At 42.4% G+C, this 16,988-nt stretch overlaps 1 protein-coding gene across 4 annotated transcripts in view; it reads right to left on the bottom strand.

Annotated features, from left to right (window-relative positions):
- Positions 1 to 16,988, bottom strand: part of CTNNA2 (catenin alpha 2) — an 818,238-nt gene that overhangs the window by 568,444 nt on the left and 232,806 nt on the right. For all 4 annotated transcript variants that reach the window (XM_030563913.1, XM_030563912.1, XM_030563911.1 and 1 more), the window contains one exon: positions 14,580 to 14,846. In XM_030563913.1, coding sequence (XP_030419773.1) covers positions 14,580 to 14,846 — 267 coding nt within the window. The remainder of the gene's footprint in view (positions 1 to 14,579; positions 14,847 to 16,988) is intronic.

Below are 16,988 nucleotides of genomic sequence, written 5' to 3'. Positions count from 1 at the left end.
TTCTGCTATTTGTATACCATTGTATTCTGTTTTTGTGCCTTGGTATGCAGTTTTCATTAGATGCACACCAGATCTTTCATTGCATTTAAGAAGCACTGTTTTCACTAGCCCTGCAAACTTCCATTTTTTGCCCCAAAGCCAAGTCAGTTTCTCATAATAACTTTACTATGATTTGTTTATCAGTTATGACAAATATTCACTTTGTAACAGTCCTGTCTGTTAAGTGCAAATTCACATGATCTAGCTTTATTATATAAGTCTGTAAGATAATGCCCAATCATTTAATATGGCAGCTGATTAGTAATAAAGAAAAGGTGTTTTCCAAAATGACAGGCTTCCATTGATCACAGAATTATTGAAACATTTGAATTAGTTTGTCTAACAGTTTGGAGTCTTCTTTTTCCTTCCAATAGACCACACAGTAGATCTTCAATATCTTGGGGCCTTCAACCTGCAGCAGTGTTGATGGTTAAATATTAATTTCTCTGCAATATCATTTGGTTCGAAAAAAGTTTGGAAGTGTTCCAGCCATCGCCTTCAGTTATCAACCAGGTTAGGGTATTCCAAATGAAGGTATTCAAATGGCTTAATTTGCTCCATTTTTGCCAAAGATTCAATTTGTTCTGACACCATGTAATAAAGGTATAACACACAGGAGTGCTGATAAGAAGCATGGCATGGGCTCAGAGTTTCCCAAGATGATACACTTCTGTCACATGTCAGGGATAAGTAGCCAATGGCTCCAGTAGCTACTGTTATAGACTGGTCACTCTAAGGCAAACATACACACCTAGTTTTATCTGGTAATAGAATAAAATAATAGTGAAGTGATTTTATGAGTATTTTGGGGAATGGATTTACATGTATGCTACAGAGCCTTAACATGACTAACATCAAAATGGATCTTTGTATGCTATGCAGCATCATTGATTCAGGGCATGAGTTATGTTGATGCTCTTAGTTCCTGTGCTTTGTGCCACAGCAGTCTTTGGATACTAGGAGAAGCAAATGCAGGAAAAGTCCAGCTCAGCTCCTAGGATGGAGCATGTTCAGTGTTTATGGAATCTTTGGAGAATTTAGCCACCAATTTTTAACAAGTCTCAACTGAGCATGCATGGACCAAGATTTCTCAAATGCTTATAAGTTGGCCAAGTTTTTATGGAGCCAGCAAAAGGTACATCCCTGACACCAAACCAACCTCATGCCAAATTTGAAGTCCCTGCTCCAAAGCATGAAGGCATTACAGCTTCTCAACGAGACACTTGTAAGAACTTTTTAACATGGCGAAAACAAAGGAAAACAATGTATTTCATCTTTGAAAATGGCTGAATAATTTTAGCTTAAACTCCAAAACAAAACAAACAAACAAACAAACAAACACCAGGAACATTTTCAGCCTAAATGTCTTAAGTTTGACAAAACGATACAGACCTGAAAACAAGGTCTCACAATGGAAAGTGTTAGGAAATTTTACCAATATGAGGAACAACTAGTTCTGCTTATAACGCCATTTTGCATTTTATATATTTTTTAAAAAATGATTGTCCTTTCTTCTATTATATCTTATTCTCTTTCTTTAATAAACCCTGAATTTAGAGAAAAATACTTTTTGTATGTATGTTATTGGTCATAACAAAAATCTAGAGAGTCAGATAAATTGTATGGAAATTAAACCTCAAACCCTAATTAATAGTCAAATTATTCAGTTGAAACCAAGAGCAATAATACTTACATTAAATATAGGCAATGTCAAATACTACACACTTAACTATCTCCTGTTTAAAACAAATGAAAAATTCTAAAACTAAACAATATTTCAAAGTGTCAAACTCTGACTAAATGGATTCATAAGCTCTTTTCATTCCTATAGAAAATACTTCCAAAGTCTAGTAAATTATATTTCTCCTCCAAAGACTAAGATACATACAAATCATACAGAGGTAACTGTTCCATTGCAGCATACAATCAACATGTCATAGAATATGACAATTACCATGTGAAATTATTTAAAGATGACAGTTTAAGTGTTTAAGATAGGTACAACCTAATTTAAGCTTTAAACTAAATGTCAGGCTATTTTGGTTCACAAAGTACTTCAAATCACTAACAATGTAGGTATTTGGAAATTACAGCAATGTTTTGAACCATGGAAAGCTGAGTCTGAAATTTGCAGTAGCTCAGCGAAAGAAGTTTCAAGTGGGATTATGCTTAAGGACAAATCTGCACTCTTTTTGCTTTAGTGCAGAATGATTCTTTTTCCCTAAAATAGGTGTTCCTTTAGCGTATACTTCATATCAAAAGCCAAGTTACCGCTCATGCAAGTTTTTTGCTACAGGAAATACTGAAAGATTAATGTAGCAATGCTAATTACTCAACCAAAAGGATTAACAGTAGTATTCTTTTCCCTTGCTGAAGTTATACTATCATAAGGAGGGTCAGAAGTTTCTCTCTATCCCCTTAAAAATAACAAGGAGTCCGGTGGCATCAGATGTATTTGGGCATACGCTTTCGTGGGTAAAAAACCTCACTTCTGCATGAAGTGAGGATTTTTACCCACGAAAGCTTATGAAGTGAGGTTTTTTTACCCACAAAAGCTTATGCCCAAACAAATCTTTTGGTCTTTAAGGTGCGACCGGACTCCTTGTTGTTTTTGTGGATACAGACTAACACGGCTACTCCCTGCTACTCTCTATCTCCTTGTTTCCTGTGCTGCAATCATGCTGGCCTGTTTGAGCTGTTAGCACATAGAGAAGTGATTTCAGAATCATTTCAGAACTGCAGCTACATTTGTTGGATAGGTGATCTTAGGCCTAAAGAGAGTGATGTCTCAGCCTCAAGAACAAGGCTGAGTAAGTCCCTGTTTGCAGCTAAGCATTCAGGAGAAAGTGGCTAAAAGCGGGCAAACCAAGATAATATTCAAATAAATCCTCTGTGTCCTCAGTAAAGTGGACACATGAAAATAACTTCGTTTTTCTTCTGATATTACGAAGAAAAAGACATATACATTTTTTACAAGTACCACTTACAGGCCATGAATGACGGACTATGATTTTACATATCACACATGAATCTTATTACACTAACAACACCATGCAAAAGTGTGAAAAGAGAATACCTGTAAGAGGAATGATGCCCTGAATATTCCTACGAAGAATCAGGGGATCCTACTGGATGATCTGCATAGTATTCTCAGTTCCCATATATCAATGCATTTATTATCACTAAGCACAATGGCACTTGTTGCACTGAACAGTAGCCCTTTCCAGATAGTAGTGGCAGCATCAGTTTTGAAACTGATAAGCATCACATGATTATGGTCAGTTTCAAAATTACTGCTGTCCATACCATGTGAAAAAAACTCCTGTGCAAGATCCAAAGTACAATTAGATCAAACTGTGATCATTTTATAGGATTCTCACCATTAAGAGAGTTAAAAAAAATATGTACAGACAATTGAAAAATATGGGATTCCTAAAATCTTGACCCACAGTTTATAGCCACAATGACTTCAATATGAAAAATACGATCAGTTTAATCAGAAGATACAGAACATTTATTATGGGCACAAAGAAGTCTTGAAAAGCACAAATCAAAAATGAGTTTAAACCCAGGTGGGTCACACTTTATACATAGGGTCCTGCATATCTACACAGAGATTTTTGTTGTTTTTTTGCCAGTTTCAGACCCTTGATAATCAGGTTTATTTTTGCTGAAGTCAATAAATTTGCCAGAGATGAATTTGTCCTTTTATGTATTATTAAGGCTTTTGGCACTGTACTAGCAATTCTGCTCCACGCTAGCAGTGATAAACATCAATAATTTTAAAGACATATTAACATAATGGCAATCTTAAGATTATGTGCCATTTATTAACATATTTATGGCAAAAATTAAAAAAATAGGATTAATAAAGTCAATATTAATTAAGCAATTGACCATTTCAAGGCTTCAATATTGCTAGACCATTTAAATTGACACCTAGCATAGAAGAAACACAGCACCATACAGTATAAAAACAAATTAAAAAAAACCCAGTCTAAAACAATTTTAAACTTTTTCCTCAATAACAGAACCCTTTTCACATAGAATCACACAACCTTCCCATCCCACCTATTAAATTAATTAGTGTCAAGCAATTTGTTTCTGGACGAGGCAATCAAAAGCACATTAAATACCCCTGTATAGACAGAGGAAAAGCTTGATAAAACTAATTGTGTCTTACAATGTGCACTGACGGTACCAAGCTCGAGCAGAAGGAACATATTCCAGAGACATAGGCTCCCCATTGAGAAGCCATGTCATCAGCCACTACAGAGTGTTAAATCCAAGGAAAAAATAGATAGAACAGGGGGATGGGAAGAGCTGTTCTCTCAACAGCTTTCAGATAACTCAGATAACTCAGATTCATTTAGGGTTTTATAGATTCTAACCAGCACCTTCATTTTGCACCTGGGACTGTGCATGGTAGCTAATGCAGAAAACAGAGTACTGATGTTCATTTTAAAAGGCACACTTTGGGGTCTGTTTCTGAGTGTGGAAAACATTTAGGACACTACCACAATCAAAATAATAAATTACATTTTAAAAACCTACGTTACAGCAATGCTTCGATTGCAAAGTCAATTATGGTTTTTGCTGCCCCAAGCACAGCAGTCAGGCAGCCTTCGGCAGCACACCTGCGGGCAGTCCGCTGGTCACACAGATTCGGAGGTGTTTCTGCGGGTGATCTGCCGATCCCACGCCTTTGGCATACCCACCGCCAAATTGCCCTCACTGCAACGACCAGGCCATCCACCAAAGCTTGCCGCCACAGGCATGCACTTGGTGCGCTGGTGCCTGGAGCCGCCCCTGAAAGTCAAGCACTCAAAGGCCAGAAAATGCCAGAATTGAGGCTGGCTCTGCAAATTTAATCTGCCCCCCTTGTTGCTATGCATTATGACACAATCTTTAATTACATGATCCCATATACTTTACTGTGTGGTTTTCACAGCTATTGCAGATAGCAAAGGACCACAGAGACTGAGGACGCCTGGGTTCAATTCCAGGTTCTGGAGGGGAGTGTTCTCTAGTGGGCATAGTCCTGTCCCCTCTGCTCTCATCCACACACACACACCCTGGCCTCCTCCTACCCCCTATCTCCTGGCTCCAGCTCCTCTCCGCCAGTGCTCCAATGCACTCCTTATCCTAGCTCCTGTCTCCTCGGCTCCTTCTACCTCCCTATATCCCGTAACCCGGTTTCCTTCCTCTGCTCTTATTCAACCCAATACAGACAAGGAGACAAGTGGATCACAACTGCAAAGTGATTGAAAAGGCCCAGCCTGCTGAGGAATCAAGTTCTTACATTCTAAGTGAGATGGAACATCTACGTTGCTTCCACCTTCAACCTTAGCGACAACTGAATGCCCAAAAACCACTGCTAAGGCAGAGTTGAGGCGTCCCAGTGGCAGCTCCTGCCCTTTCAGAATGACATGACCCTACCTCCAGCAGAGCAGCTGCTCCGCTGCTGTCATTAGAGAGAGTGGAGAAGGGAGGGGAGGGGCACTACACACCTATCAGCAGCACAGCAGGCTGGGAGAGGCATGAAGTGAGCCACACATCTGAATGAGATGTTCTCAGGTTAAAGAGGATGCCCAGTGGAGAGGATTGCAGCCTGAAAAAATAGTTCTGAGCAATGAGAACTGCTCCATTCATGTTAGTGGGTGTTCTCATTCCCCCTCCTCCATGTTAGAGAGTTTCTGATTGCGTCAAGCAATCAGAAACAGCTCCTCACCCAGTGTCCATAGTGTGTTCTTGATACAGGTGCCCAGCATGGCTGTTCTAAGCTCCCCACCCAGATAGGCAGGGCTTCCCCAGATTGTGGCTCGCATAGGCCAAGTGGAAGGGTAAGGAGATGGGCTCAGATGCCCCCTAGAGGAAGAAGGCACCCCAGATCCCAGCTCATATCAAGGGGGCAAAGAATGGGGCTCAATTTCCCCAAGAGCCTGATTCACACAACGGTGGGGGAGTGTTAGACTCCCATAGATGGGTAGGGGCTTCACAGATCCTGGCACGCATATACAGGGGGAGGGAGTGTGGCTTAGACGTACCCGGGGGAAGGCTCTTGTGGGCAGAGGGGCTAAGGAAAGGGGTTCAGACACCTCCTCAGAAAAGCAAGACTCCTCCAGAAGCAGGCTTATATGAGGGGGCATGGAGGGGGTCAGGCTCCCAGAGATGGGTTGGGGCCACCAGGCTCCAATCCCCAGATCCTGGCAGAAAGAGGGAGGGGTTCAGACACTCCCATTCTGCAGGGACCCAGGATATCCCAGCTCACATGAGGGAAGGTAGGAAGAGGGGCTCTGACTGCTGCCCTCCCACCCCCCAGAAAGGCAAGCCCCCTAGAACCTGTCTCACATGAGGAGGCACATGGAGGGGGGTTAGATACCTACAGATGGTAGGACCCCCCAGCCCTTGGCACAGATATGGGGGTCAAGGAGCAGGGATCAGACATCCCAAAGAGGCAAGGTCCCCCATGATCCAACCCATATGCGGCAGATGGATTGGATAGGGGCTCAGATTCCCTAGACAAGTAGGGCCCCCCCAAATCCTGGCACACACACACAAGGAGGAAGATAGCGGCAATCAGAGTCCCTGGTGAGGGAAGGGATACCCAGATCCCAGCTCACATTGGGTGGGGTGGGGAGAAGGCCTCAGATCGCCACCAGATCTTGGCACACACCGAGAAGGAGAAATGTGGGAATAACAGCCCCTTGACCCTATTCTCTGACAGTCTTCCTGCCACTAACCCCTATGTCCCTCCCCCTCATGAACCCCCCAACTCCTCTCACTCCCCTACTACCCATCCCCATTTACCCCTTCCCTCGATGCAACCCCCAAATGAATCTCACTCTTATTCCCCCCACTTCTCTGCCCCCTAAGATGCCCTCCCACAACACTGAGGGCAGGCATTTGCATGTCAGTGTTAAAAAAACAACAATTTTTAGACAAATATTTTGATTACCCCCCCGCAAAAAAAACAACTGACAAATATTTTAGCCAAATGCCTTTCTACCTTTCCCAGATTTCTGTCCGAGGTGGGACTCAAGATGACACTGGGTGATTGGGGTTCAAAGAACTACTGTTTAACCCCTTGAGATATGAAGCAGGTGTACAATGGTGAAGGCTAACAGTCATGTTAATGCCTCTGTCTGCACACATTCAATGTAATCAATTGGGCATGTCAATAGGTGAATGAATATTAGAACTGCTGGGCATATGCCTAACTGAAGAAGCAAACTCTTTTTCAAATAATATTTTAATTTCATTTCCCCCAAAGGACTGATGGGTGCCAATGACTCCATTGGGATAACTCTTGAATATTTGAGCCCCTGGGGCAATGATCTGAACCCTGGTTTGATCCCTAGCTGTGCACTAAAAACTGTCCCAGAATGTGTCAACTTTAAGAAAAGCTGGGGGTTGGGTTTTCCCTGGTTTTCGGCAGGGATTGTATCTCTTGGTGAAATGACTCCAAATTGGATCACTGACCATACCCGCCTCTCCATGAGGCACACCAAATTTCAAGGCAATCCAAATAACTATATAGATCTTAGAGCATTTACAAAATCAAGCTTCAAACAGAAATCTGGTCTTAATCTTAGTTATAGATTAATCTTAATCTTATAGTTTAATCTTTATCTTAACCATATCAGAGGGACAGCTCTGCTATAATGAATGATTGTAGTCCATCCTGGTGGGGACAAAATGCTTCGATCACAGTGGCTAGATATGCATTCGGTACACTAGGGTGAAGTTTGTTGGTTTGACTGCTTGCTTGTTCTCTCTGTATAGGCTGCAGAGCTGGCCCATGGGGCCCTGAGTAGGGCCCTGGAGCATGGATCAGCCCAGCTGTTTGATGTCTCTGAGGGTATGTCTATGCTGCAATCCAAGCCCAGGATTCAAACTCAGGCTCAAGCGTAACCTCCTTTCCGTCTACACACAAATTGAACTAGCCCAGGACTCAGGCCCAAGGTCCCAGAATCCCATGGAGATGGATGTCCAAGCCTGAGTCAAGCCAGGACCCAAGATTCAAGCTCTGTTGCTTTGCACTGTAGATGTAGATGCAGCCTCACCGGACTTATGCTCTGGGAGGCCACCAAAAGTGTTCCACAATACCACAGGCTCATTTTATTTGTCCTCTGGACAGTCAAGTCTTCCCATGGACAAAAGGCTACAGCGGCCACATTTTGGTAAGGCACTGAGCAGTCTGGAATCTGGTTGTTTGGACCGAGGCCCACATAATGCACTGTAGACGCTGAAGCTCCAGATCAGGACCAAGGGTTCAACAATTTCTATCCTGGGGCTACAAATTAGTGTAGATGCTCAAGCCCAGTTAAGAAACACAGGTTTACACTGCAGTGTTGACATACCCTGACTGCCTAATCACTCTCATAGACTCATAGACTCTAGGACTGGAAGGGACCTCGAGAGGTCATCGAGTCCAGTCCCCTGCCCTCATGGCAGGACCAAATACTGTCTAGACCATCCCTAATAGACATTTATCTAACCTACTCTTAAATATCTCCTGAGATGGAGATTCCACAACTTCCCTAGGCAATCTATTCCAGTGTTTAACTACCCTGACAGTTAGGAACTTTTTCCTAATGTCCAACCTAAATCTCCCTTGCTGCAGTTTAAGCCCATTGCTTCTTGTTCTATCATTGGAGGCTAAGGTGAACAAGTTTTCTCCCTCCTCCTGATGACACCCTTTTAGATACCTGAAAACTGCTATCAGGTCCCCTCTCAGTCTTCTCTTTTCCAACTAAACAAACCCAATTCCTTCAGCCTTCCTTTATAGGTCATGTTCTCAAGACCTTTAATCATTCTTGTTGCTCTTCTCTGGACCCTCTCCAGTTTCTCCACATCTTTCTTGAAATGCGGTGCCCAGAACTGGACACAATATTCCAGCTGAGGCCTAACCAGCGCAGAGTAAAGCGGAAGAATGACTTCTCGTGTCTTGTTTACAACACAACTGTTAATGCATCCCAGAATCACGTTTGCTTTTTTTTGCAACAGTATCACACTTTTGACTCATATTAAGCTTGTGGTCCACTATGACCCCTAGATCTCTTTCTGCCATACTCCTTCCTAGACAGTCTCTTCCCATTCTGTATGTGTGAAACTGATTGCTCCTTCCTAAGTGGAGCACTTTGCATTTATTTTTGGTGGTGAGGTGAGAAGAGGAGCTGTGCTTAACTAATCAGGGAAGACTTGGTATACAAAGTCATTTGCTAGGTGAATTCAAGAGCCACAAACAGAGGCAGCTAAGAGGAGTTTCCGAAAGAGTTTGGAGAGAGAGTGTGAGAGGCTTTCCTTCCAGGTTCAGCTCTATGTGTGATATTAGGATGGCCAGTAATGGAACAGTGGTGGTGACCTGCAACAGATGTGCCATGTTCTCTTCCTGCCAGAAGCCAGGTGAGATTTCCTCTGCATGAAATGTAAATTGGTGGCTACGCTGAAGGAAAAGATTATTGGATTGGAAGGGGAAGTTGAGACACTAATGAAAATAAGAGAAGCTGAAGAGTTCCTAGACAAGGACATTCAGAAAACAGCAGTAGCCCAGGTTCAAGGAAGAATGGAGACGGGCATAAAAGGAATTGGCAAGAGTGGAAGTCAGAGAGGAGGCAAAAGGTTATGGTGTCATTCTATATCACTGGAGACAGATGAGGATAGCCAGACTGTGGCCTCCAGAGAGAAGAGCAGCAGCAGGAATTCCACGCAGCCGGAAATTTCAAATCCATATGAAGTCCTCAGCATTGAAATTATGGAAGATACCTCTTAAATTCCAGCCCATCTCAGGGAAAGGAGAGAGATATAGAAGACATGTGTGGATGGCAGTTTGACCAAACCTATAAAAAAATCAAGCTTACCTGCAAAGAGTTCTCCAACACTCCAAGAAAGACAGATGATTCTTGTTTGAGATTCAATACTCTGAAGAAGTGAATGACCATTCTGCAGGGGACATGCGGACAGCAGAAGAGTGTGCTGCCTTCCTGGAGCCAAGACACAAGAATCACTCTAAGATTGGACAGGCTTCTGAAGTCTACAGGCAAGGATCCATTGGTGATGATTCATATCAGCGCTAATGATACCATATGTTTCAGGATCTCCTGCAGAAAACAGAAGACCTCAGGGAATTCAGAAGCATGCTGAAGAAGAATGTCCAAGCCATCCTCTCTGTGATCCTTCCTGTTCCACAAGCAAGGGAAGACAGAAATAGAAAGATCCCAGAAGTGAATTGCTGGCTAGATAAGTGGTGTAGTGTGGAGAGCTTTGGTTTTGTGGAACTTTGGTCCGTCTATGGGGATTGAGTAGAAGGGGAGCCAATCTCCCTGGGCATAGGCTGGCTAGAGTAGTCAGGAGGGAGTTAAACTAACAGCAAAAGGGAAGGGTCAAAAGAGTGAAGATATAAGCACTGAGATAGCACAAAATATAGATGTTGAGAACAAAATTAATCAAGTAAACAAAGGAATGAAGAGAAGAAATTATTGAATTGCCTATACAGTAATGCTAGGAACCTGGGTAACAAACAAGAGGAACTGGAATTGCTCATATATAATTTTGATCTAGTTGGTATTATTGACACCTGGTGGGATGATTAGCACAATTGGAATGGTAACATCAACTATTATAACATATTTAGGAAAGATCAAGTAGACAAAAGGGGAGAGGGAGTGGCTCTTGCTAGCTGATCTTACACCAGCATCCAGCTGCACCTGCCTAAGCCAGCTCCCAGCCGCAATGAGTTGCCTGATGACCTCCTGACAGTGCTGTACAACATTTTGATTTAAACACTAGAATAAGAAAATGTACATGGCACACGTTAATTGGATTCAAAACTAGCTAACTGAAAGGTCTCAAAATGTAACTGTAAACTGAGAACCATCATCAAGTGGGTCTATTTCCAGTGAGGTCTAGCAGGTATCAGTTCTTGGCCCTACGCTATTTAACATCATTATCAATGCCCTGGAAGGCAAAAAAAAATAAAATTATCACTGATAAAGTTTGTAGATGACACAAAAATTGTGGGAATGGTAAACACTAAATAAGACAGGTCACTGATTCAGAGAGATCTAGATCGCTTGGTGAACTGGGCTCAGGCAAACTATGCATTTTAATACGGCGAAGGATAAATGTATACAGCTAGGAGCAATGAATGTAGGCCATACTTATGGGATGGGGGATTATGTTCTGGGAAGTGGTAACTCTAAAGAAGATTTGGAGGTAATGGTGGATAATCTGATGAAAAAGATCTCCCAGAGAGACATGGTGGCCAAAAGAGCGAATGCAATCCTGGGATGCATAAACAGGAGTAGAGAGGTTATTTTATCTCCATATGTTTCACTGGTGCAGCTGCTACTGGAATACTGTGTCCAGTTCTGCTGTCCACAATTCAAGAAGGTTGTTAATAAATTGGAGAGGATTCAGGATTAGAAAACATGCCTTATAGTAGTAGACTCAAGGAGGTCAATCTATTTAGACTAACAAAGAGAAAGTTAAGGGTGATTATATGTACCTACATGGGGAACAAATATTTAACAATGGGCTCTTCGATCTAGCAGAGGAAAGTATAACACGATCCAATAGGTGGAAGCTGAAGTTAGATAAATTCAGATGTGTCAGGGACCAGATCAGCTAGGAACAACTGCTGTCCTGATCCCAGATTAAGTGCGCTGCTAGGCAACCAATGAGCCCAGCTGCATTGCCTTAGACTAGAGGTTTTCAAACTGTGGTCCGTGGACCACCAGTGGTCTGCGAGCTCCATTCATGTGGTCTGTGGATAGTTCTCTCTAAAATGCGCGCCTGGGTGGCCGCACACGAGAGAATGAAGGGCCACCCACCTAATTAGTGGAGCTGCGCAGACATGGCTCCATTAATTAGGTGCCTGGACCCTGGAGAAGATGCACATGTAAGGTGAGGTGGTAGCCTTGGGGGGGAATAGGGGGTGGAAGAAATTTGGGATGTGCCGGGCTGCAGCAGCCAGAGAAAGAGGCGACTTTCCCCAACCCCAGGGCTGTGGCAACCGGCAAGAAATAGCCCTCCTTCCCAGGTCTGGGGCTGTTGCGGTGGGGGAGAGAGGGCACATCCATTTCATTAGAAAGGTAAGACTACTGATATTAAAATATGAGTTTTGTGCTTTTATTTGTAGAATTAAAGAACGTTTATTATTATTAAGGTTTTTTTATATATAGCGCTTTTATTCAAAGCCCTTTACAATACTTAACTAAAGGTACAAACAACATTTGGAAAGATCGTTAAGTGGTCCACCAAGACCTTCAGCAATTTTCAAGTGGTCCATGAAAAAAAAAAGTTGGAGAATCACTGCCTTAGACCTCTTAGACAGCCACAGCCCCTGACTGGCTGCTGGTTTATCTGTGCTGCTTAAAAGCCTGTCCCCCACAGCAGTTCATAGGCTGCTCAATAGATACTAGACTCACAGCAGCGCTTGCCCTTGTTCCTGTTTATTCCAGTTTCCTGTTCCTGCTGATCTCGGCCTGCATCCAGTGTATGCTCCTGCCCAGCTCCCCAGTAGCTTCAGTGTTTTGGTTTCGAACCCTGGTTTTGCCTCTGCTGGCTTATGACTCCAGTTGACCCTTGTGTTCTGGCATTTGGCTTCTGCTCCTCTGGTACTGATAGATCAGCTTGTTTCCTGTACTCCACTCACCCTGGACCCAGATCTAACTCGCAGGTTGAACTCTTGCCTTCACCACTAGGCATGACTGCCCATGGCCTGGTCATGACAGACTGGAAGTAAGGTGTAATTTTTTTAAGGGTGAGAGTAATTAATGATTGGAACAATTTACCAAGGATCATGGTGGATTCTTCATTACAACAATTTTTAAATCCAGATGGGCAATTTTTCTAAACAATAGATTCTCAGAATTTATTCTGGAGAAGTTTTCTGGCCTGTGTTATACAGGAGGTCAGACTAGATGAACACAACGGTCCCTTCTGGTCTTGGAATCTACATTTAGAATTCAATACAATCTTGATATATTACAGAATTGGTATGACATCAACAGGATGAAACTCAGTATAGACAAATACAAAATACTGCATTCATGAAGAAAAAATGACAGGTACAAAACAGGGAATAAGTACTAGGCAGTACTGAAAAGGATCTGAAGGTTATACTGGACCATGAATTAAATATGAACCCCTGGCTCAAAAGTGCTAGTAACACCTTCCAGCTTGGTGTCATTCACAAATTTGATAACCATATTTTTCACTCTGTTTTATGACATGAATTAAAATACTGACCCAGGAACACATCCCTGTGGGACCCCACTAGATACATACTCCCAGTTTGACTGCAAACCATTGAAAATTACTCTCTGAGTATAGTTTTTCAACCAGTTCTGCATCACCTTACAGTAATTCCATCTAGACCACATTTCCTTAGTTTGCTTATAAGAGCATCGTGTGGGACTGCATCAAAAGCCTTAATAAAATCAAGATATACCATGTGTATTGCTTCTCTCCTATACACTAGGCCTGGAAACCTGTCAAAGAAGGAAATTAGGTTGGTTTGGTATGATTTGTTCTTGATAAATCCACATTGGCTATTATTTATCACCCTATTACCCTCTGGGTGCTTACAAATTAATTGTTTAATAATTTGTTCCAGTATATTTGCATATATCAAAGTTAGGTCTGTAATTCCCCAGGTCCTCTTTGTTCCCCTTTTTAAAGATAAGTACTGTGTTTGCCCTTCTCCAGTCCTCTTGGATATCACCTGTCCTCCATGAGTTCATGAAGATAATCACTAATGGTTCCAAGACTGTTTCAGCTAGTTCCTTAAAGACCACAGGGTGAATTTTGTCTATGCATCTAGAGCTCTTCCAAAAATGCCTTCTAAATGGCATTCCACAAAAATGGGATGGGGGAAACTTAGAACTAAGTCGTCATTGACAAGGCTTTAACCATGGGCCTTGCCACCACCTCAATCTTGAAGGCAGTGGCACCCTGTCTGCACAAAAGCTAGTAGCAGCGGTCTTCTCTAAAACTATCCTGTAGGTTTCTACTGTACGTGAGGGGCAAGAATCTAACGAACAACTAGTCGAGCATAGCTTCCTCAACATTTCAGAGAAGAACATGTATTTCTATCTTCCTACACTGATTTTGCCTGTGACAACAACCAAATCATCATAAATCACAGCTTATCTTTTTCAGCAAAGTAGATAAAGACACTCTTAAAACTCAACTCCTTAACAGAACTAAGGCAACAAGATTAATCAGACTACCAACCAACTTGAACAGTTTAGCTGGATAAGATTTTGCTGATGCTAAGACAGAAGAGGAGAGACTTCTTTGCCTCTGTCAGTCACAGCAGAAGAACGCAAACAACGGCTTGGAAGTTCTAGCATTCACTGAAAGCAAGGGCTATTTCTCATTAAAATTTAAAGACCACATGCCTCTTGCTTGCTGCAGCTTACCAAAAGGAAACTGTGTACAAAGCAAGCATATACTGTTCAAATTCTGTTTGACAAAAGGTACGTGGCATTTCCTGAAAGGTGTGTCATGTTGTGCAAACATTTAATACTTACATCAAATTCATTTAGTGCTGCAGCAAGTTCTCCAATACCAGTGTGCCCCTTGTTCTCATCGGTTGGTGAGGTGGCCTGTGCAGCATTAGAGATACCAGCTATTGCTTCTTGTACTTGTTTGAAGACATAATCTCTGTTGGCCCTAGTGGCTGCTACATCAGGGTGACGGAGAAACGCTTGAGATGCCGTGTACAGCATAGTAGCATTCTTCTTCAGAGCACCTCGAGCAGCAGCCATTTCATCCCTACAGTGAGGATCTTTCAGTTCCTGTACAAAAATATACATATACTGCACAGTTATATAATGAAGATTCAGCATTAAAATTAGGGTGACTAGACAGCAAATGTGAAAAATCAGGATGGGGTGGGGGGTAATAGGAGCCTATATAAGAACAAGACCCAAAAATTGGGATTGTACCTATAAAATTGGGACATCTGGTCATCCTAATAGAATATGCTACACCCACAGTTACAATGTTTATTCATATATACTCGTAAGTAGGGTCCTGTGGTCCTGATTCTGTAGCAATGGAATCTATCACAGAATTTACCAGTTATGTCACAACACGTTACTCCTGCCCAAGAAAACCTATTTTTTGTTTTATTTTGTTTTTCTTCTATGTTATAACAGGTTGGCCACCTGGGAAAATGGAGGAAAATAAGAGGAAAACACTAATGATCTTCAAATGCAGGAAAACTTCTGGGCAAAACATCTAAAAGACCAGCAGCAAGACACACAAAAAAGATAGCATGGAATTCCAGTGGACCTCATGGGAAGAAGAAAAAGAAAGAGAGGGTGGCAACTGCCTGGAAATGTGAATATTCTTAAACAACAAAGAAACATGTGTGATGTCAAAAGAAGAAGAAAAGAATCATATCCAGGGTGGAGAAAGAAACACACACAAGACAATGTTCCTGAAAGGTGGCCTTCTCTGCAGTGGAAATTGTGTGTGTGAAAGTATATTGTTTATAAATTGTGTTGCACGCTAAAAATTCAGTGTATTATTTCAATAAACAATTTACAGAGTAGAGCTATTTTGCAGCAGCACTATAATCTGTTCTTTTTTACTCTGTTAGAAGGTGTGGAGACTGACTGGAAGCAGCACTGGCTGGGAGGAGGCCTAGCTATGAGCAGCCTAGTGAATGTATGTGTATTCTCCCTCCTTTATTTCCCATCTCTACAGGAAAATCTACTTTAAAGATCTGTAACAGGGCAAGCCTGCTCTCATTGATTGGGCTGCTTAGGTGAAAGATATATGCTGAGTGGAAGGGAATGCATAACAGTGAGACCCTATAATGTCTGCCCCTCTAAGGACCTAAGGTTGCAAAAATCATCAGCTTTGTGTACGCTCTAAAAAGGAAACATCTGACCTTCTGCACAGACATATGTAATTTTGGATGCTGAATCATTTTTGTTACTTTCAGGTCTTCTATTTTTTATTTCTTTTTTAATACAAAAAAATCAGATTATCTTTTTAACCATCTGAAAACTAACAATGTTGTTTGTGAGCATCATAATAAATTCCTGTTCCTTCTGAAATGGAAAGACTCCTATTACATTAGACCAGTGTTTTGCAAACAGGAGTCGCCGCTTGTGTAAGGAAAGCCCCTGGCAGGCCGGGCCGGTGCGTTTACCTGCCCCGTCTACAGGTCTGGCCGATCGCAGCTCCCACTGGCCTCAGATCGCTGCTCCGGGCCAATAGGAGCTGCTGGAAGTGACGTGGGCCAAGGGACTTACTGGCTGCAGCTTCCAGGAACTCCCATTGGCCCGGAGCAGTGAACCGCGACCAGTGGGAGCCACGATCAGCCAGACCTGCGGACAGTGCAAGTAAACACACCGACCCGGCCAGCCAGGGGTTTTCCCTACACAAGCGGCGACCCCTGTTTGAGAAACCCTGCATTAGACTACCAGAGAGTTCTATCCATATGAACAACTTATTTTGGTAAAAAAAAATGGCAATTTTTTTCAAATAAATGATATCTAATGTTAGGCACCTAAATATATGGGATAATTTTCAGGAGAGTAAGGACCTACCAACTCCCTTTGATTTCCATTAGTAGTATTTACAATTTGAGCGTGAGTTGTTGGATGTTTTGAAAATAAGAGCACTTCTGTGATAAATGAAGGGAGGAGGGGGATAGCTCCCTTTTACGGACACCCAGCCAGCCAGTAGCTATAAAATCCCTTTTAGTAGCTGTTCTCTAAACACTGTACCTGTAAAGGGTTAAAAAGTCTCACTGCTATGCACAGATAAAAGGAAGTGAGTGGGCACCTGTCCAAAAGAGCCAATGGGAAGGCTAGAACTTTTAAAATTGAGAAATGACTCCCCTTTTGTCTGTCTGTGGTTCTTCTCCCAGAGAGAGGGGACAGGGCAGAGCTATGCTGTAAGAAGCTTGGGCCAGGTATGAA

This window comes from Gopherus evgoodei, chromosome 5 (genome assembly GCF_007399415.2).
Source record: "Gopherus evgoodei ecotype Sinaloan lineage chromosome 5, rGopEvg1_v1.p, whole genome shotgun sequence".
Classification (NCBI taxonomy): Eukaryota; Metazoa; Chordata; order Testudines; family Testudinidae; genus Gopherus; species Gopherus evgoodei.
Note: the sequence above shows the minus strand (reverse complement) of the source record. Positions and strands in the feature narration are given on the sequence as shown.